General features: G+C 42.0%; 1 protein-coding gene across 1 annotated transcript; it reads left to right on the forward strand.

Moving 5' to 3' along the window:
- The first annotated feature begins 1,955 nt into the window (after nt 1-1,955).
- Nucleotides 1,956-18,913, forward strand: LOC106562191 (LIM/homeobox protein Lhx5). The gene is made up of 5 exons (XM_014126888.3): nt 1,956-3,016; nt 5,355-5,578; nt 7,300-7,577; nt 16,063-16,228; nt 17,911-18,913. The coding sequence occupies exons 1-5, from the start codon at nt 2,844-2,846 to the stop codon at nt 18,255-18,257; spliced, it is 1,188 nt and encodes a 395-aa protein (XP_013982363.1). The 5' UTR covers nt 1,956-2,843; the 3' UTR covers nt 18,258-18,913.
- Nucleotides 18,914-21,415: the final 2,502 nt, after the last annotated feature.

Below are 21,415 nucleotides of genomic sequence, written 5' to 3' on the forward strand. Positions count from 1 at the left end.
TACTCTCTACGCACACCCTTATCATAGTCTACGTGAATGCTACCTGGTTGTATTAATAATAGGGTATTATCATAGGCCTAAAGGAAAATATGAGGCAGGCAAGTACTATAGGCTACAAACCCATGTTGACTACTCATCAACAGTTGGCAGGTTGAATTTGAGAAATTTAACAGTTTCAGATATGTAAATTAGCAGGCACACCAAGCGCGTGTGTCGTCTATTTCGCGCCTTATTTACTTGTTGTTGACGGGGAGTAGCCTATATGTCTATGTTCATTGGTGCTAACAACATACGAACTGAAATGTTGAGGAGTTCTTAAACGGAGAGTCAAGAAAATAAGATTTGGTGAGAAAAATAAATAGCAAGCCCCGATAGCTTTGGGATTAAGACCGAGAACGAGTCCAAGCTTTGCTGCCACTTTCGCCTGCCAAGAGCGGCGGGGGTCCCCTTGGTGGCCCGGGCTCTCCCCCTTTCTCTCCCAACAAGCTGAACGGCCTCCCCTGGCTACATAAATTGCTGCTTTATTATCATGTAGAGTCACCATTTAATACCAACCATTTCACATTCTACAATCTACGGTTGGATATGGATGGATAATTCTACTGCTCCAAAATTGATGCATGCATGCACGCGCTACAACCTCACTCTGGTTATCACATGTTTTTTTTTTTGGCTCTATGTAAGGTTAGCTAATTGCTATAGGCCTTGTTATATCCGTGCAGTAGGCCTATGCTTTTGGTTGAAAACATTGATTAGGATGATGGTGGTGGTGGTGGTAATGGTGAAAGATGGTAAGGAGGAGGATATAATAATAACAATAATAATAACAATACATAATATATAATAATACATCATTCGTAAGACAGAATAATAAATAATAATAATATTGATAGGCCTATAACACTCATACAAACTCATACAAATATGACAGTCATGTATTTTACGTAAAACTTGAAATATTGTCAGTTTCTTGCCATAAAGCAGGCCATTTTCACATTTATTATAAACAATACGTTTCTTAGTTCTTTATGTAGGCCTACAGCAACAATGTGCAATTGAAATGATATTATTATGAATGCATAAAGTTGCCAATCCATGTTGTTGATGAGGTTGTTGTTGTTCTGATTAAAACGTTATCTTAAATGAGAATGCGTAATGGGTCCAAATTAACACCTGCTTAACCAACTCATTATAGGCCAAACGCAGTTTTAAACCAGCCTCGCATTTCCACTAACAACCATTAGCATCTGCATGATGTTTGCAATGCCGCAAATAACTAAATGATGATCTGGGTAAATATTGAAATTCCCTTCGATTGGTGGCTACTCTGTTAAAGCGGCGGGCGACTCGGCTTTCCCTATTGATGAGGCCCCGCTATCTTAATCCAGTGCATTTCCCTGTAAATAGCTTTCTGCATGAGAAAGGGACTGCCTAGGTCCCCCTACCCTCCCGTCCCCTCCACTCCACACACACACGGAGGGAGAGACAGATGATAATGCACGGAGGGTTTTGTAGCATTAGCTCTTGTTCAGCTACTCCCATCGCATCCCATTCAGGGTCATTTAAGGCGGGTATCATGTCATGTAAAGACGGCCCCCTCACTTTGTAGGCCGCTTTAGAAAGGTGTTGGCTAATAGGCATCAACTCCATTAGGTCATCTTGTCAAAGACCGAAGACGAAGAAGAGGTGAAAAGAAGAAAGAAAATGGAAGATGATCCTCAGGTTTTTGTTTTGTGCCTTGGTGTCTATAGAAGCTTCATTTAGCTTTCAATTTGTGGGGATTCAATTAAACCAATCAAAACTTGAATTTCCCCTAAATAACATGCCTTAATTGGCCCAATTGTAACAGAGAAAGATCTTGTTGATTGGTGATATTAGACAAAAGGCATGTTTTTTTTTTTTATATGGCCCAGGTAGTTTAGCCTATGTAATTCGTCGGCTGGTGCTCCATTTCTTGAAGCGTCGGGTGGGGATAGTCCCTTAAATCCATTCACCCCAAGAGCTTGATAGTTGAGCTACAGTTGACAAATAGAAAATGGCAGATTATAGACCTATTTACACCGTTTAGGTCCATTCTATAACAGGGCAGTAACAAAACAAGTGACCAGTGAGTGATATGTTTGCCTAAATATCATGTCCCTCTCCGCAAAGTTAACGTTTATTAGCCTATTTCTGCAAGCATGGTTTATGTTTTGGGTCAACCTGAAGGTAGGCTACCGACCATTATTTAAAGGGGTAACCATGACAACTTGAGTCCTGATTGGCCACCCAGGCACGGGAATTAAGGAGAGCGTCACCCAATCTGAATACGGATGCGCCTGGCGCCCGCAGAGCCGGGCACAGTGATGCGAAAAGTGTCGACGTGAGGTGAGCGGAGGCGAAGAAGTGGAACCTAAAAACAAAAAATGACAACAACAACAAAATAATAATAATAGGCTACAGCCCATGTAACATATTCTCTACAGCGGGGACGAACAGGCTTTCCACGTGTCAATTTTTACGCAGCCCGTCAACGAAGAAGAGGACTATAGGTGCTTTTTAAATTCATATTTTTTCTTTTGGATTCTGGATTGTGACAAGTGCTAGGACAGAACAGGACAGGGGCGTCCAGAACCAGGAGTACAGTAGAGGAACTTCGGAGAGTGTTCGCCTATAGCCTGCCTTTAAACGGTAGTGGAGAGGGGCTTCTCCCCACCCATCCACCCACCTGACAGAACATTCGCGCCTGCTTTGTCCACAACCCCGGAGCCAAGACGTTGCTGCGCGGAGAGCCGCGTGGCCCCAGACCCAGCACCGGAGTCCGCGTGGGAAGGTCGGCCCTCGTTATCCTCCAGACGGGTGGGATGATGGTCCACTGCGCGGGGTGCGACAGGCCCATCCTGGACCGGTTCCTGCTCAACGTGTTGGACCGAGCCTGGCACGCCAAGTGCGTCCAATGCTGCGAGTGCCACTGTAACCTGACCGAGAAGTGCTTCTCGCGTGATGGGAAGCTTTATTGTAAAATTGACTTTTTCAGGTAAGGATTCAGATTGGGGATTCATGCGAAAAAGCAGGTATGCCAAAAACTCAGTGAACTCACCAGGGAGAATTATAACCCTGCTGCTTCTGAAGATTTGTTTGTCTGTTTTTTGTTAGTAAGTGTCTTAAAATGCTGAAATTGATTGAATGTCACACAATGATCAAAATAGCGCTCGTTATAGCGTCACTCCCATAATTAATTAACCGTAATGATATTATTCTGTAGGCCTACACATTGTTTTGTGGAAATGGATATGGTTCACCAAGGCCTACTTCACATGATGGCCTATAATTCACCTATAGGCGAGATAGCCTATCAGTTATTTGAATTGTTCTAGAATGTCACTTCAAATTATTACATTTCAAGCCTTGCAGAAATAATATTGTAACCACATTGGTTTCGTAACAAAAATCATATCATTATTAGGGCTATATAAATGTATATAATTTCAGAGTTCTAAGTTAATTCTAGAGCTCTGAATATCACAAATATATTTAGCATTTTGACAGAACTATTTAATGGCCTGAGATGTCCACGTTATCACTCTTTGTCCGCTTGAGTTTTATTTACATGAAGAGGGTGTTTTTTTAGAGACACAAAGTGTGTTTTCTGACATTATGAATCATAACCTTAATTCCTAATATTTCTTATGACAAATAATATCACGTTTATTTATAAATCAATTTTATTGGTGGGGTTGAATATTAAGTCGGCTTGAATATTCCCTTCTCTTAATTCTCTTCTCTCCATGCACATGGAGGCAGTTGAAATCTATTTATAATATACATTTTCCTCTCACCTGTACTCTCTGTTTCCATTGTTTGGTCCAATAGATTTTAAAACTTAACCATTAGGTCTACACCAGCCGCTCAGTTCTTCAAAGTGGTAATTCAGTGATAAGTGTAGGCCCTTGTTTGTGTACGCGCACTCTCATAGCATCATACCAATTAGTTATGTGTCAGCTTTTTTCCCCCTCCTGTACAAATTGTTTAATGACATGTGAGGCCCAGTATTTAAGCCTTTGTGAAGGCAATGTTGGCCTCAAACGGCCTTGACCATCATATTAGCCGGCTCCCATCCGTGGATTTAAATGGCCGAACAATTAGCCAGGCGAAACAGTAATCACCCTAATGTGGCCATTTGTTGTGTAAGTAGTGCTGTGTCCTCGCCGAGCCGTGCATGTGAAAGGGTACAGTGGAGCGATACTATTGCAAATGGCTGGAGAGAGAGAGAGAGAGAGAGACAGAAAGCGAGAGAGGGATTCTGATCAAAAATAAAGGGGGCTTGCCTCGACCACTCGCCCCCGTCCTCCCACCCCCCACACACACCCTCAAACACACACTACCTCCAATAATCGTATTATAATTGAAATATTTTCAAATCCTGTATTTGTTTCGTCCTGAGGCGACGCCATGTTGATGAGAGAGATTACCAAATCACCATGAGAGGCGCGTGATGAGGTTTCTGGCTCGTGATGAGGTGGATTAGGCCTATTTATTTCACATCGGAGAGGGAAACACTAAAGTACAATGCATGGTGGGAGATACACATAATAAGGTTTCCCATTCCCCATCACTATATGCAGCACACATTTATTTCTTCCAGTGAAACACTTCATTTTCAACTGATTTACCTTGTCGACTTATCCCCGGAAACGATGAGACGTTGAGTTAGGCTGTTATATACTCGCCTGTCTATCCAAATAATACAAGAATATCCACCATGCTTTTTTTTGCACGTGAAGAGGGTGAATGTGGATTAACAGCAGATTTCACGCTAAAATGTTCCTAGTCCGTTTAATCCTCGGATATCTCTGTAGTCACAATGTGATGACTGTCACTAATACGTTCTGCGTGGGTTTATTGTTAAAAATAAGAATTATGGTATTTCTCAGTCTAGCGCAGGTGCTCCATTTTAGGCTATATTATGTATCAAGAGTAGTCTGTTAGATTTGAACGAAAATTATTTCGAAATAGCCTACCCCTTCTTCAATCATGGCAAATATGTAATACAATGAAACAAATGTATGAAATAAAAACAATAAATTATAACTACTATAGAATATCTTTAGTCATTGTTGTAAGTGTTTTGTCACTGCTATTTCGTAATTTTCTTGGAACAAACACTTCAAATCAGGCTACGCGCCAAATCTTCTGCATTGCCCGCAGTTGCAAAATTCGCTATAGGTCTACATGTCTAACAGGCCTATACATTTTTAATAAAAAAAAAAAAGTTAGTTAAATATCCATCTCAAATTCATCTTTTTTTCTATGTGCTTCTGTGTCTTGGGGATTTCACATCAACCCCTCTCTCCTCTCTCTCCCTTTCTTTTCAGGAGGTTTGGGACGAAGTGCGCGGGCTGCCTCCAAGGCATCTCTCCCAGCGATCTTGTGCGCAAGGCGCGCAGCAAGGTGTTCCATCTCAACTGCTTCACGTGCATGGTGTGCAACAAGCAGCTGTCCACGGGCGAGGAGCTCTATGTCATCGACGAAAATAAGTTTGTGTGCAAAGAAGACTACCTAAGCTCAGGGGCTATCAAGGAAGTCAATTTGAATTCAGGTAGCCTAATTATAGCTAAGGGTTTCAAAAGTACGTCCACAGTAGACATTCTACAGTAGACATTCTAGACGGTCTACTAATGTTAGGCTAGTGCATGGATACGGAAATATCAATGGTCTGTTCGTCTTGGAAAAATTCTACACGGTTGTCTGAAAAAAATGGACCTTTCTTTTCTTAGTACCCTAACGCCTATTTTTCCCCCCTCAAAAAATATAAGTGGTATATTATAGTCTGCATTTGTATTTGAAATCAACGAGCATCATTTAATGCGGGTTGTTTTTTGGAAGACTGTTTTGGCCACCTACGTTAACTGATTCATTTGTCCGTATTTATTTATTGATCGTTTCAACGTGGGATCCCATCCCATACACTGGGGAATGGTGGAGAATTAAGACTATTTGTGCATGATGAGAAACGTCTTAAAATACTGCTGGGTTGTATTTGTTGGATTCCTAAAATAGGATAGGCCTATACCACATATTCACATATGATTTTTGCGAACTAAAATTAATGAATTCGAAAACCTATTGTGTTACTATGCCTTTTAAATTGTTTTATCCAGTGCCATAACCTAGGCCTATATCAAGTCCTACAATAGGCCCCCGTCAGGTAATTCAAAACGATGGACATGGTGCCTGTCTGCGTGTTAGCTCTGTCTCTGTATTCGTTGGAGTATCGTCTGCGTCCGATTTGAAGTAACCTAGTCTTATAGATGTGTATGAATTTGGGGTTTCTATTCTATATTCTAGCTTACTTTCCCATTTTAGCCGCAGTGTCGTAGGCCTACATGGTCCAACATGTGTAGCCTATGGAGAATTCGGCTGCAAGTCACTTCCTCGCCTAATAAATAAAATATCTCTAAAATGTCATTATTCAACATGGCCTTGATATTGTTGGCCTACACTTTGGGGTGTTTCGAACTAAAATGTTTTTTAGTCAACAACTTTCAGAAAAGCTTGTGTTTATGGGGTTCTCAGGCTCCCGTCACTGCCATTCGATTTCGTCTTTAGATCACCAAGGTGAGGAATAACATTTGTATCCTGGAAAGACGTGACATTGAATTTGACCCCTCGTTGGGTGTCTGTAGCTGCAAATATGAACATACTGACATTCTCGCCGCCGCAATGGGCCGTGTACAGGGCGTGTGTAGCCTAGCGTTTGATGATGTTCCCCAACAAAGCATCTCCGCTTCGCTGAATGCATCTGACCATAGCTCAGTCTTATCAACGCTATAAATTCCTGTCAGATGAATGGCTCAAACAGCCCTCCCCTCGGACAATGACATGCTGTTATCGTGCGACGCAGCGGGTCCTTGGGGATCAGCCTAGCCCCCTTTTTTGTTTCACATTACATGCATAATTTCTCTTTCATTAGCTCGATCGCTTAGGTCACACGCGGGCAGTGTCGAGTTGGTTACACCTGTTTTATTTGTGAAGATTTAAACTGGTAAATCCATGTATTTAGTCTGTTTCATATTGGTTACATTGGCAAAGTGTAGGCTATTTTAGATATATATTGGTTACATTGGCATTATATATATATATATATATATATATATATATATATATAAGGAACTGAAAAGGGCTTCCATATTTGTATTTTGTGAGGCGTCATTGTTCCACATGTTCTAGTTTATTTGTGATTAGACAGGCTACAGCAATAATCGAGTAGGCCCCACGACACCTCCGATTGAAACCTTTCCATTCTCTCCCGTCCCCCAGTGTCATCATGCACAGACAGAAGTTTATCGCCGGACCTCCAGGACCCGATACAGGACGACACAAAAGAGACGGACAATTCCATGTCCTCAGATAAGGACATGAACAATAACGAGAATGAGGAGCAGAATTCGGGCACGAAGCGGCGAGGTCCGCGGACCACCATCAAAGCCAAGCAGCTGGAGACGCTGAAGGCTGCCTTTGTGGCCACGCCGAAACCCACACGACACATTCGGGAACAGTTGGCCCAGGAGACGGGACTCAACATGCGGGTTATACAGGTAGGAGAGCAGGCTAACTTGAGCATATTCATTTCTGGTTGATGCAGAGCCTGGTTTTTATTTCGACAAGTTAGAATTCCTATTATAAATAGAATAGAACTGATCAAATAGAATAGAATAGATTAGATTATAAACTCTGGGTTAATAATTTTGAGTTTTCAGGTCAAATTGAGAAATAACGTTCTGTGGTTTTTCTCTTTGCTTGTTTGATGAGCACTGCTGAGTTTTGGTAGGCTACATGGTGAAGACAGCATGGGCCTGCCTGCTGTCTTCACCATTCGTGATGAATTAGTTAGAATAGATCGAGATTTAATTAAAGACGTACTTGACAAATTGAGAGTGAAAAGAATGTCACAACACAATGTAGGTTATTAACAGTCCGGACCCCAAAAGTTATTTGAATGAAGTAGACCTATCTTTGGAGGGAAAACGTATTTGGTCAAAATAAATATGAGAAAAATAACAAGACACGTTCAAGTGAAATGCCGATTGATAAATCCATAAAATCAGCTCGAGAGTTAATGGACCTCCCTCCCCGGGAAATGGAAATCGGTCTAGAAACTACATGACGTATTTTTTGTTTGTGATATTTTTTGTAATATTTAGCTGCACTATCAACTGATCAATTCATATCATTAAGGTTACTATTTCTTAAGATTGAGTTGTGGTTTTCTTTATCTCTTCTCAATTTAAGATTTTGAATAATCAGACATTAAATTGGCAATTTGACCAGTCTATTTATCGTCTATTGTAGCCTATTTGGACTCGTGCTTGATAGATTTGTTTTTTTAATTAAAGCAAAAGATAAATTATGATTTGAATGAATTTGAATGAAAGATGGAAGACATTCGTTTCTTAATATGACATATTGTATTTGCTGTTGATTTCTCATTTATTATTGAAGCAAGTATAGTACCCAAATTGCCTGCACAGTATGTGCATGTTTAAATATGTAGCATATCTGTAGCCATAGGCCTTCACATTTTAGAAATATAATGCAGTGTTAATGCTTTTAACAGCCAATAACTGAACAATAGTGTCATTACAAAAAAAGCCCACAGCACTGCACACAAATACTGTAAACAGTTGTATGTTAACAGGTGCACATGCCAACCAAGACAATTAAGAGGTTTAAATGAGCAGTTCTGGTCAGTCAATGAAGTATGAGGATTTTTCACTTCCTGAATTGACAAATTAAAACTGAATGGACCTCAAACCCTGTTAGGGAGATCTGATGGGCCTGTGACAACATGTGAGATCATATTCATTGCTAATGAGAGAGTAATAACACTACTGTTTACCTTCTTGAAGTGGAATATATCCTCACTGCTGCCAACCACAGTCAGATCTCTAGCCTTTATGTCATAACCACACACATGCACACACACAAACACACACTCCCGATGTCTGGGTTTAGACTGTGTTAGGGTGATTAGCACCGTCACTGCCAGCTGAGATGTGGCTTTTTGTGTGCTTACAGTAATTACCACTGATTTCACTGATTTACATGCTGTATACCGTACACCCCCCTCGCTCCTCTGTCCTCACTCATTTACTGCCAGACAATCTCTCCCCTCCTCTCAGACCAGGCCTTGTAGCATCTTCTCAGTTTCATGTCTCCACAACACTGAATCGATCCCATTTATCTCTGATTAGCAACAACATAATGCACTGTGGTATACAGTGCATTCGGAAAGTATTCGGACCCCTTGACTTTTCCACATTTTGATACGTTTACAACCTTATTCTAAAATGTATTACATTGTTTTCTCCCCCCTTATCAATCTACACACAATACCCCATAATGACAAAGCAAAAACAGGTTTGGATTTTTTTGCAGATGTATAAAAAAATTAAAAAATGAAATATCACATTTACATAAGTATTCAGACCCTTTACTTTGTTGAAGCACCTTTGGCAGCGATTACAGCCTCGAATCTTCTTGGGTATGACGCTACAAGCTTGGCACACCTATATTTGGGGAGTTTCTCTCATTCCTCTCTGCAGATCCTCTCAAGCTCTGTCAGTTTGGATAGCGAGCATCGCTGCACAGCTATTTTCAGGGCTCTGGCTGGGTCACTCAAGCACATTCAGAGACTTATCCCGAAGCCATTCCTGCGTTGTCTTGGCTGTGTGCTTATGGTCACTGTCCTGTTGGAAGGTGAACCTTCGCCCCAGTCTGAGTTCCTGAGAGCTCTGGAGCAGGTTTTCATCAAGGATATCTCTGTACTTTGCTCAGTTCATCTTTGCCTCGATCCTGACTAGTCTCCCAGTCCCTGCCTCTGAAAAAAATCCCCACGGCATGATGCTGCCACCACTATGCTTCACCGTAGGGATGGTACCAGGTTTCCTCCTCCAGGCCAAAGAGTTCAATCTTGGTTTCCTCAGTACAGAGAATCTTGTTTCTCATGGTCTGAGAGTCTTTAGGTGCCTACTGGCAAACTCCAAGCGGGCTGTCACGTGCCTTTTACTGAGTCACTCTACCATAAAGGCCTGATTGGTGGAGTGCTGCAAAAATGGTTGTCCTTCTGGAAGGTTCTCCCATCTCCACAGAGGAACTCTAGAGCTCTGTCAAGGGCCTTGGTCACCTCCCTGACCAAGGCCTTTCTCCCCCGATTGCTCAGTTTGGTCGGGCGGCCAGCTCTAGGAAGAGTCTTGGTGGTTCCAAACTTTTTCCATTTAAGAATGATGGAGGCCACTGTGTTCTTGGGGACCTTCAATGCTGCAGACATTTTTTGGTACACTTCCCCAGGTCTGTGCCTCGACACAATCCTGTCTCGGAGCTCTACGGACAATTCCTTCGAACTTATGGCTTGGTATTTGCTCTGACATGCATTGCCAACTGTGGGACCTTATATATTTTCGCTTTGTCATTATGGGGTATTGTGTGTAGATATCTGAGGAAATGTTTGTATATAATCCATTTTAGAATAAGGCTGTAACGTAACAAAATGTGGAAAAAGTCAAGGGGTCTGAATACTTTCCGAAGGCACTGTATATAGAACCAAGATGGTGGACAGTTACATCACCCCCCCACACAATGTTTTTTTTTTGTTGTTGAATTTTCTAAATACTTTCAATATGATTAATTTCCATGTCGGCTCTATGCCTGGAAATGCCCTTGTTAGGAACAAAGTATACCGTATTTCAAACTTTCCAAAAAAGTATTTGAAATTCTGGCAATTCTGGATATTGTTGTTAATTTAAATGTAGTGATAGCTGACACTTCTGTCTATAAAAATACACATTTCATATTTTGTTAATATTAATAAGCCTCAAGGCAAAATATGTAAAAAAGCATGAGATTAGCTATAAAACTGCGGGGGGGTCCCTGTGAAACTTCTCTACGCCACTGACAACCGCAAGTCAACATTTGCTGCAACCAGCTACTGTCAACAACAAGGTGGAACTCTCAGAATCAAATTATTACATCAGTTCTCAATGCGGATGAAGACAAGCTTGACACACTGCCTGTCACCAAGCTATCCATGCACGAGTATGTCCTTTCTGATGCAATGGACATCCAGTTGAGCTTCAGTTAGTTTTCAGACTTGATTCACTCGTTTTTATTTAGTTTGAATTTTATCAAATCATTTCTATTTCCTTTCAGTTTTAGTTTTCGTGTTAGAGACAGAAAGTAGCCCGTGTGGGAGGTTAGGAGCCATTTATGTCTTGAGGCCTATAGTTTATGTTATTTTGGGATGTTACTTCTTGCCACTGGGGGGCAGTAATACATAAGGTGAGGGGTTAGGTCATAGGTTTGGTTATGTTGAAGTTATAAATCAATCTTAATGTGACTTGGATTAAAAAATCGAATTATTGGTTGTCTGACTCAGATTCAGACATTTCTGCCGCACCGTTCAAAGCTATGGCCATCTCTGGTTGTTGTTGGTCAAGGGTATTCCCTTGCCTGTTCTGTAACAACTTGAAAGTCTTGACTATGTTCGCCCCATTGACATTTACGACGAGTAGGATCTTCTCCTCTGGTATGTCCCATGCTTCCAATGCCCAGTCAATTACCTCTCTGGTGTGTGGATGCTAAATCCGATGGAGGTTGAGCAACGCATGCTGTGCCTTCTTAGAGGAGGGGTGATAGAAGCAGGATGATATGTACAGAAGCAAAGCAGTCAATCCTTTCTTTATCCATCCGTCTACACACAGGGTTATTTTCTATGCCTCTTTCAGAATCTCCTTCACTTTCTGGGTTGCTGTATCCATTTGCAAAGCAATCAACACATTTACTCTAGCAGCGCCAGGAGTTCTAAATTTGGGATCAAGTGTTTGGTTGAACTTTCTGAAGGCTGGCTCATCGTACAGTCTCATGGACATGCCAGACTGGATCAATAAACTAACCAGTGCCTCTTTTCTTTTTTTACTCGTTTGAATTAGGTTGCCATGTTACAGCTCTTTTCATTCCAACTGTTAAAGTTGATTGTCCTAAAGTTGCAATTTGCGTGCAGCAACTAAGAGCTGGTGGCTGTCTCACGTTGTCTTTATCCTGAAATGATTTGTGTGATTCTTTGTGGGCGCTATTCAGTTTAACTTTGAGGTTGGGTTTTCCTTTTTACACTGTACAACAATATAAATGCAACATGCAACAATTTCAATGATTTTACTGAGCTACAGTTCATATAAGGAAATCAGTCAATTTAAATAAGTTCATTGGGGCCTAATCTATGGATTTCACATGACTAGGAATACAATTATGCATCTGTTGGTCACCGATAGCTTAAAAAAAGTAGGGGTGTGGATCAGAAAACCAGTCAGTATCTGGTGTGACCAAATTGATTGTGTCCTGTGAAATGTTATCCCACTCCTCTTCAATGGCTGTGCAAAGTTGCTGGATATTGGAGGGAACTGGAACACAGTGTCGTACACGTCAATCCAGAGCATCCCAAACATGCTCCATGGGTGACATGTCTGGTGAGTATGCAGGCCATGGAAGAACTGGGACATTTTCAGCTTCCAGGAATTGTGTATAGATCCTTGCGACATGGGACCGGCCATTATCATGCTGAAACATGAGGTGATGGCGGTTGATGAATGGATCTCGTCATGGTATCTCTGTAACTGTACATTTTAGAGTGGCCTCTTATTGTCCCCAGCACAAGGTGCACCTGTGTAATGATCATACTGTTTAATCAGATTCTTGATATGCCACACCTGTCAGGTGGATGGATTGTCTTGGCAAAGGAGAAATGCTTGCTAACAGGATGTAAACAAATTTGTGCACATCATTTGAGAGAAATAAGCTTTTTGTGTATATGGAACATTTCTTGATCTTTTATTTATTTCAGCTCAATAAACATGGGAACAGCTACATGTTGCATTTATATTTTTGTTCAGTGTATCTCTGTTCCACACACGCTGCTGACACTACAATACACTTACTTTTGTCCTTTCCAGCAATGTACTCAAGACAATCCCATACAGGGCTTTACCTTTTGCTGTCGCCAATGTTCACGCTCAAAATCAAATCAAATCAAATGTATTTATATAGCCCTTCGTACATCAGCTGATATCTCAAACTGCTGTACAGAAACCCAGCCTAAATCCCCAAACAGCAAGCAATGCATGTGAAAGAAGCTCACGCTCCACGTTCGCCCTCTCATTTCTTCCCTGTTAGCTATTGATAGCTAGTGATAGTGATGCACAAGCTAGTCCTATTTGAAACCGGCATCTCCTGGCAGCATTAACCCACCAGTTTCAGAAGCATGAAAACCCCATTAGAAAAAAAGCTTGAAAAACCCATTACATTTTTGCCCGAGGTTTAGAATAAAAAAAAACTATAACTAAATGTAATTTGATGGTTTTTATTTTAGTTAGTTTTGCAATCAAAGATAATAGTTTCAGTGTAGTTGAAGTTTTTTTAAATGTTTGTTTTAGTTTCAGTTTTAGTTTACTATAATAACCTTGAGGAGTACCTCATCACCTCATATCTTCCACCAACTACCGATCCTCTGACATTCTGCAAGAAACACAGTCCCACATACCCAACACCGCACATAGTTGCTGCTGAGTACCTATATACATGTCCCAGCATCCTCCGCAGCTGTGGAGCAGCTTTTCAGCATTGCAGGGCATATCTTCAGACCAGATCACTGCTCAATGTCTGACGAGCATATTGAAACCCGGATGTTTTATTATTAAATGTAACATGGCGTCTTGTCATCTTTCATGAGACACCGATGTAAAGCTCAGGCTGCATATTTGGATTAAAAAGTGAAACTATATGTTTGGTAATTCAAATTAAACGAATAAGTACATTCAAAACTTTTTTTCAAATACGCCCAAATAATAATACTTTTTGTTGTTATTGAAAATACTGTCTTTCAAATACTTCCAAGGATATGTATTTGTAGTACTGGTAATTACATGCTAATGCTTTCCAAATGGTATTTTCAAATACATTCCAATATTCAACTACTTTTTTTTCTCAAATAAAGGTTATCTAAATACTTGTTGTGAAATGTATTGAAATACCTGAAACAGTATTTGAACCCAGGTCTGGTATGTGCGTGTGTGTAGTAATCCCTAAGCAACGCTCTCTCAAGGGGAGCGAAAGCATTTCCATAAAAATGTACCCTACAGTTAGACTATTGTTCTCAATAGGCAGGTGTCGTCTTTGCTAGGAAAAGCATGGAGAGGAATGCCTAAGTGGTTTTAGGTGTTTTTCTCTGTGTTTTTTTTGTTAATCTCCGACACAGTGGGAATTGTGCCTCTGGTGTAGCCTAGCTGGTGTTAACATGTATTATTATGCAGCGCCGATGCAGAGACAACGAGCAATGTGTTATGTTTTTAGAATGCAAAGTAAGTCCTCCATATGTTGAAATATTTCCTCTTCTCCTTTGTTCCTGTACAAAGACAGTTTATTTGACTCCAAGGAGGAGTGACGACTGTGTTTAATGTCCCCGCTGTCTCAGCTCTGTTGTCGTATTGAGGCCTGTTGAGGCACATGGGAAATAGCGACCTATAGAAATGAATGTGTCGCTCTCTGTTTGTTCCTTTTTGTTGCCGACTGATTCATTGATTTTATTGGATCATTTCAAAACATACTGACATCCATATATCACTGGTTACAAAACAGCTCCAGTGTGATTTCTGTTTCTTGGACATCATATGGTGTCTCTCTAACGCCTGAGTCCTGGTTGAAAGTGAACCTCCGCTCTGCCTCTCACATACAGCCATAGTCCTCAAAGTGGAGAGGCTGAATATCTTATTTTAATGTGCCTGGGTTGGACGTTGAGGTAGAGACAGTGTCCATCCACGTTTGTTAGTTTACCGTCACTGCCTCCACCCCACATGATCCATATTCCTTATATCTAAGCGGAGCCCTTTCATTCTTTTGAGTTATTTCTACAGGCGAGGTGCCTAAGAAGAGCTCTTTTCTATACCAGTCTCAAGACAGCAAAATAATAATAATAATTTAAAAAAAAAATGTGGCAGAGCATTGGGGACCAATTTTGAGAAAGCAAATTCATCAGGGACTGACCCGTCATAATATCAGAACCCAACTCCTACTTTACAGTGCGATACAAAAAGCTGACACGCAGTTTTACTATGACTTCTGAGGTGCATGGCCGAACTAATCAAGTTCTGGGCACTGGAAAACATTTTAAAGGCCTCCCTCTTGTTATCAAAGTGAACATTTTGCAGTTTTAAAGCCAATTTCCTGCATTTCTACACATTTTGCCTGTGGGCAGAGAGAACATTCTGTAGTTTTAAATCTTCAATTACAGTGCATTATGTTCAAAAGAAACATTTTGAGGAGTACAAGAAGAATTGAGTTGAAAAAAAATGTATCATTGATGTTGTACGGTCCCTGTGAAATGCATTTGGCACATCCAAGGGCTAAGAACACACATTGTGAATGATTAACATTACATTGTATTGCACTCTCTAAACTTTTCCCACAGATCCCTTATCCAAAATTCATTTAATCTGTTGTAGCTAGCAATACTCATTACACTACAGAATTCAAACTCCTATATGAGCATAACAAGCCTAGTTAAATAGCACTCCAAGTCTGTGGAATGGACAAAGTAAAAATGGACAAAAACAATTAAGGTCTGAAATGAAGGTGGATTTAATTTGACGGTGATTTGATTTAGATGATGATTAGGAGTGGGCCTTGTCATTTTAACTACCTTGTAGTTTTTCCATTCGCTTTTTGTGTTGTAACACTTAATGTGAAATGGATAATGAATACATCTGGTGATCGTTACTGTCCATTGTAGACAAGTAATGGACTAGAAATGAAGTTAGATTAGATATGACTTTGATTGCGACACTCTGTGTGCTTGACAAGCTTGTGTAAAAATGCAGTATAAATAACTGTTTTTTTTTCCATCCGTGAAAAGGAAAACGATCTTAAACCTATTAAAATAGTTTCACTTACTTTGCTCTGATAACAATCTTAGATGTTTCTCTGGGTCCTAGGTCCTTATAGATGTGATCAGATAACTCACTATCTCTTTCTCTATAGGTATGGTTCCAGAACCGTCGATCTAAGGAGAGGAGGATGAAGCAGCTGAGTGCTTTGGGGGCCCGGCGGCACGCCTTCTTCAGAGGGCCCCGGAGGATGAGGCCCCTGGGAGGACGACTGGAGGACCCAGACATACTGGGGCCTGGGGCCTATGGATACTACACAGGTAAGATACACTCACTGTTTGATTATATAGTGGTAAAATACAGTCGCTGTCAATTGCTTTACATCAGATAGCATGATGACTCGGTTGAGGACTGTGCAATGTGTAGTAACGTCGTCACCTGTCGCTAAAGTCAGGTATGCCATTGCTCGCCTCTGTGCTGCCCAGCTCTGTCTAAACTGCATGGAGACAAGGGTGTTGACTGCTCGTCAAGTGGCCTACTGGAACAACATGGAAGATTCTGAAATATAGAAAAGTCAAATGTTGAAATCAAGACATAGAGCATTCCCGGAATGGGCTGAAGTGAACAACCACAGAATTCTAAAAACAAGAGCATTTGTCAGTTGATTATCCCAGCAGTACAAAGCTGAAGAGAGATGTTGCTGAGGAATCAGTCATATACTGGACCATAGCAGCCTCCATCCACAGTAATAAAAGGGAGCCTTGAAGGATAGAATGGGGAGGGAGGGAAGGAGGGGAGAGGAGGACAAAACCTTAATCTCTTGCTTCTAGCTCCCTCCGTTCTCAGCATGCGTCTTTTCACACCCTTTTGTGCCTTGGTGGAGCAGGGGAGCCTGCTCCACTGTATTAGCAGCAGTACTCCTTCCATCCTTCTGTTCCTCTACTACTGCTGCTGCTTAGAGAGGCTGTGTGTTTGTGTGTGTGCGTGCACGTGTGTGTGTGTGTGTGTCTATGCGTGTGCATGCGTACACACGTGTGTGTCTCTCTCTGCCCCTCCCCGTTCCTTCCCCCGGCCGCCTCAGGAGCAGGAGCAGGTTGATTCTCAAGGTCTGTCGTAGCTAGCAGGGTTCTGTTTGTGCGACTCAATAATTAGCTTGTTTATTGTTATTTTTTTTAATTTTTTTTTATGTGGATTTCATTGCATTGAAAGTGGATTTATCCTTCCCCTCATTAGCACAATTTGTAACATAAGGTTGGCGTGCTGCTGATTTAGTTATGTAGAGGGGAAACGTTTCTTTGTCAAGTTAGGCACAAAGCATGATGAAATGTTGATTGTCTGTCTGACTACATTTAACTGATCTTGAAACAACGTGTGTGTGTTTTCCAGATTTTTGATTTAAGTTGGATTAGTAAGAATGGTTGTTTAACATCAAACTGTACACTAAACAAGACATTATTCAATTTGTGTTTGCCTAGTTATTTTTGCTCTTTCCCTCTGTAGTACTGAAATCAGAACCCACTCACACTAAAAACTAAAGAGTATAGCGTATAACTGAAATGTAGAGTAGAATGTGTGATTTTCATTTCCTTTTTAAAAGTTTAGGTGCTTTGAATAAGAAAATAAGAAAAATCCTCAAATGAACTCACAAAGGGCTGAGTGTCAGGACTAACAATTGTATAAATGTAGGACAAAAAAAAGGAGTTCCCAGGTGAATTTTAGAAGTTTATTTGCGTTTTGCTCTTTCACTTTTCAGCTATAAACAGGGAACTAAACCATTCTCCTCCCCTCCTTGAAATGTTACTTAAGCTACTCAATACTGCAATTCTTTTCAAATTCTTGAATCTTTATGCAGGTCCGTTTTTTAAAAGTGTGTGAAATTCCATTTCAGTGATTTTGATTGTAGCTATATAGATTGTGCAGCACACAGACAAAACAATGAATTAGATGATTTGTTTTCTATTTGAATAATCATATCTCCCCCCCCCCCCCCCCCCCCCCACAGAGTACCAGGGCGACTACTACGGAGGAGGGGGAAACTATGACTTCTTCCCCCACGGCCCTCCCTCCTCTCAGGCTCAGTCTCCAGCAGAATCCCCCTATATCCATGGAGGTGCCATGGAGGGCTCTGTGTCAGCCCACCACCCCTCTGATGACCAGAGGTTCACGGACATGATCTCCCACGCAGACACCCCCAGCCCCGAGCCCGGCCTGCCCAGCTCCCTGCAGCCCGTCCCTGGGGAGGTGTATGGAGGGGGGCCCAGCCCACCCTTCTCCCTGGCTAGTAACTCTAGCTACAGCGCCCCCATGTCCCACCCCGGACAGGAGATGGGAGAGACCACCGTCTGGTAGACTAGAGAGGGGGCATCTGGATCTGGGATCAGGGTTTGGGGGGTGGGTGAACTTCCCAGTCAATTCAGGAGATGAATTTGAAGACGTTATGAATGAGTTATTATGAATTGAAAAGTGCCGTTTATGTATTTGTTCATTGGGATTTTGAATTGGCTTGCTGAATTGATGGAATTGTCCCCCCCCCCCCCCCCGACTCTGATCCTTCACATACGTGAAGGACTGAGGATCCAGGATGGGGCGGCTTTGCTGGAAAAATATGAACTTTGTGGTACTATTCGCCGCCCCATTCAGCCCTGGATTGTGGTAGAAATACACCCCCACCCACCATGAACTGGGATTGAAAAGAAGAAAAAAAACATGCTTAGGCGGTTCATCTCGCCCCCGTATCTTCCCCTCTCACTCCGAGAAGCAGTGGAGGTATCCATTGCTGGAGACTAAGGACACTTGATATTGAAGAGCGAGATCCAGAAAGAATACAAGCCAAAAGGGACGTTTGATGTATTTTATTTTTGGGTTTCAGAACTGTCTTGGTTTTTCATTCTACTGTTTCTTAAAAGGCACAATGTTGTAGGCCTAACTGGTCAGTTCCTCTTCTGCGTAATGTTTGACTCGTTCTCCTATTGTAATATTGCTTCCAATACAATGCTCAAATACAATTTTCAGTGTTTTAACTGTTGCTATGTACAACCTCCTTTGCTTTTAGCTTCACCGCCACTAAAATAGAGCAAAGCCGATATCTGCTTAACTGCAGAGATGAGAACAGTCAGCTCAGTGGGAAGTCAGGAGATTCATTTGTGGCAGCCATGAAACATTCTGTTATTGGATAAAGAAATGCTCATTGACAACATTTATGGTGACCCTCCGATAGACTCTGAGCCACTGTACTGCAGATCTAAACGCCGCATAGTGATATACATTACTCCTTCTGGAATTCTACCCAATACACACGGCACATTTTCACCCACACATTCTTCATCATTTTGACCGTCAGTTCTAGTGATGTTTCTCGATAGATGGTCTTGCTGTTCTCGTACATGGTTATTCAGAACACACACATACACAAGCCACTCATACATATACACACACACACAAACCTCTCTAAATCAAGGCCCCCTTTATATCCCTCACTCCCATCCAGGCACCCCTTGTCAGTCCCTCTCTCCTCATCTACTTTTCCTGGCCTTCCCTTTGTTACTGTCCCTTTAACAACAACAAAAAAAAACATGTTTTAATGGAAATTATTTTCAAAAGAACATTGATGCCATAATGGAGAATGTCCTTCAGCAGCTGAGGTCTCCTTCTTCAATAGGCAGAAAACAAAAGGAGGGGCCAGACAACATCTGTGACTTGCTACCGTGTCTGTCTGCTTGGCAGCCTGGCAACCATCGCCACCTAGTGGCCAGATAGGAACACAGTGTCTCCACCAGCCGTCTGTGTGTGTGTGTGTGTGTGTGTGTGAGAGAGAGAGAGAGAGAGATCCTTAGCACTTGGTATCAGGCTCACATGCAGCCAAGAAGAAAGACAACAACTTTGCCAAAAAATGGAGCAAATACCGCACGCACGCACGCACACACGCACACGCACGCACACACACACACACACACACACACACACACACACACACACACACACACACACACACACACACACACACACACACACACACACACACACACACACACACAGTAGAGATATCAACAAATTCAGTTCTTTTCTAACTGTTTCTATACAGTAGGTGAGCCTAGTTGGCATGCAAGGCTAAGTATGAGGAGGATAGATCATAATACAATGCCGTTATATTTCAGGAATACCTTTCCCAACCTGTGTTTTAAAGATGAAATGCTAAAGGTTTGTATGCAGGGCCATGACGTTTACCACTTCAGCATCTACCTGAATACTGTGTTTCTGTCTAGGTCTCTCACTGAAGAACATGCCCGTGTAGGAGTAGGAGTTTTACCGCTGTAAAGACTACACGGTCATACCACGCTATTCCAACATGACCTTTGGTACAAACAGAGAAACACAGTCAAGGTCAGTTCATTCCATTCAGGCATGATAGTCAGATGTATTCGCCTGTTATTATTTCCTGAATTCAGCTCTGTACCCGCCCAGCTATCTCTTAGCTTTGCAGAGGTACAGGCCGTACCGTTAAGGACTTCCAACAACGTAACGCATACCATCTGTTCCCTACGAGTTATCACTCCTATCCTGTTATTGAAGTCATATTTTAGTCGCCCTCTCCCTTTGGACTTTGTATGGGACGAAAAACAAGGAGGGAGTGTCTTGTTTCTGTGAGAGAGAGCGAGAGTGACAGTGTTGGGTTGTGGGGGGGTTTTGTTCCAATGTAAATACTACTGATAATAAAACACATCTTCTCTTGCACTATGTTCTCTCTTGCTTTATCAAACCTCTGTTTGATACAAGGAATGGAGTCACCCAAGTATTACTCACTGACCCGAAGGGATTTGATTCTGTTTGGCCCATGGATTCTACCATTCCCATTAAAAGAATAGTAGCCCCACCTTTGCCTTATTACTAACACCTATCCAATCCTTTCGGATCCACACAATTGCATAGGGGGTAGGGGGTAGTCTGTGGACGGGGCCTGAGTCTTACCAGATTTATCCTCAACCGAATTCTCTTCCACCTGCTCAGGGTATAATTGGTTCCTAAAGGTACAGGTCTAGTAGGATCGACGTACCCTCACCAAATCGTCACCTGATCTATTAGGGGGGAAAAAAATCACAAACCTGGCCTAAGTCAGCATCTAGAGGGTACTCCATCCCACTCTTAATGGGCTCCATCCTTATCCTCCTCCCCCTCCTTCCTCTCTTCCACATCTTTATCCCCTCCTCCGGCTTCATCCCTCTCTCCATGGGCCCAGGTGGACAGGGTGGCCCAGGTCTGCAGTAATTTTCCCCCTGACTGGTTTTAATGTAAGGGGTAATGTGAGAGGAGACAGGCTCCGCACACACACATATACACACACACACATACAACCCCCCCGTGGGAGTCTGGAGCAAGCCGCGATCCACACACACACACACACACACACACACACACACACACACACACACACACACACACACACACACACACACACACACACACACACACACACACACACACACACACACACACACACACACACACACACA

The sequence above is a fragment of the Salmo salar genome, chromosome 01, assembly GCF_965601325.2.
Source record: "Salmo salar chromosome 01, fSalSal1, whole genome shotgun sequence".
Taxonomy (NCBI): Eukaryota; Metazoa; Chordata; class Actinopteri; order Salmoniformes; family Salmonidae; genus Salmo; species Salmo salar.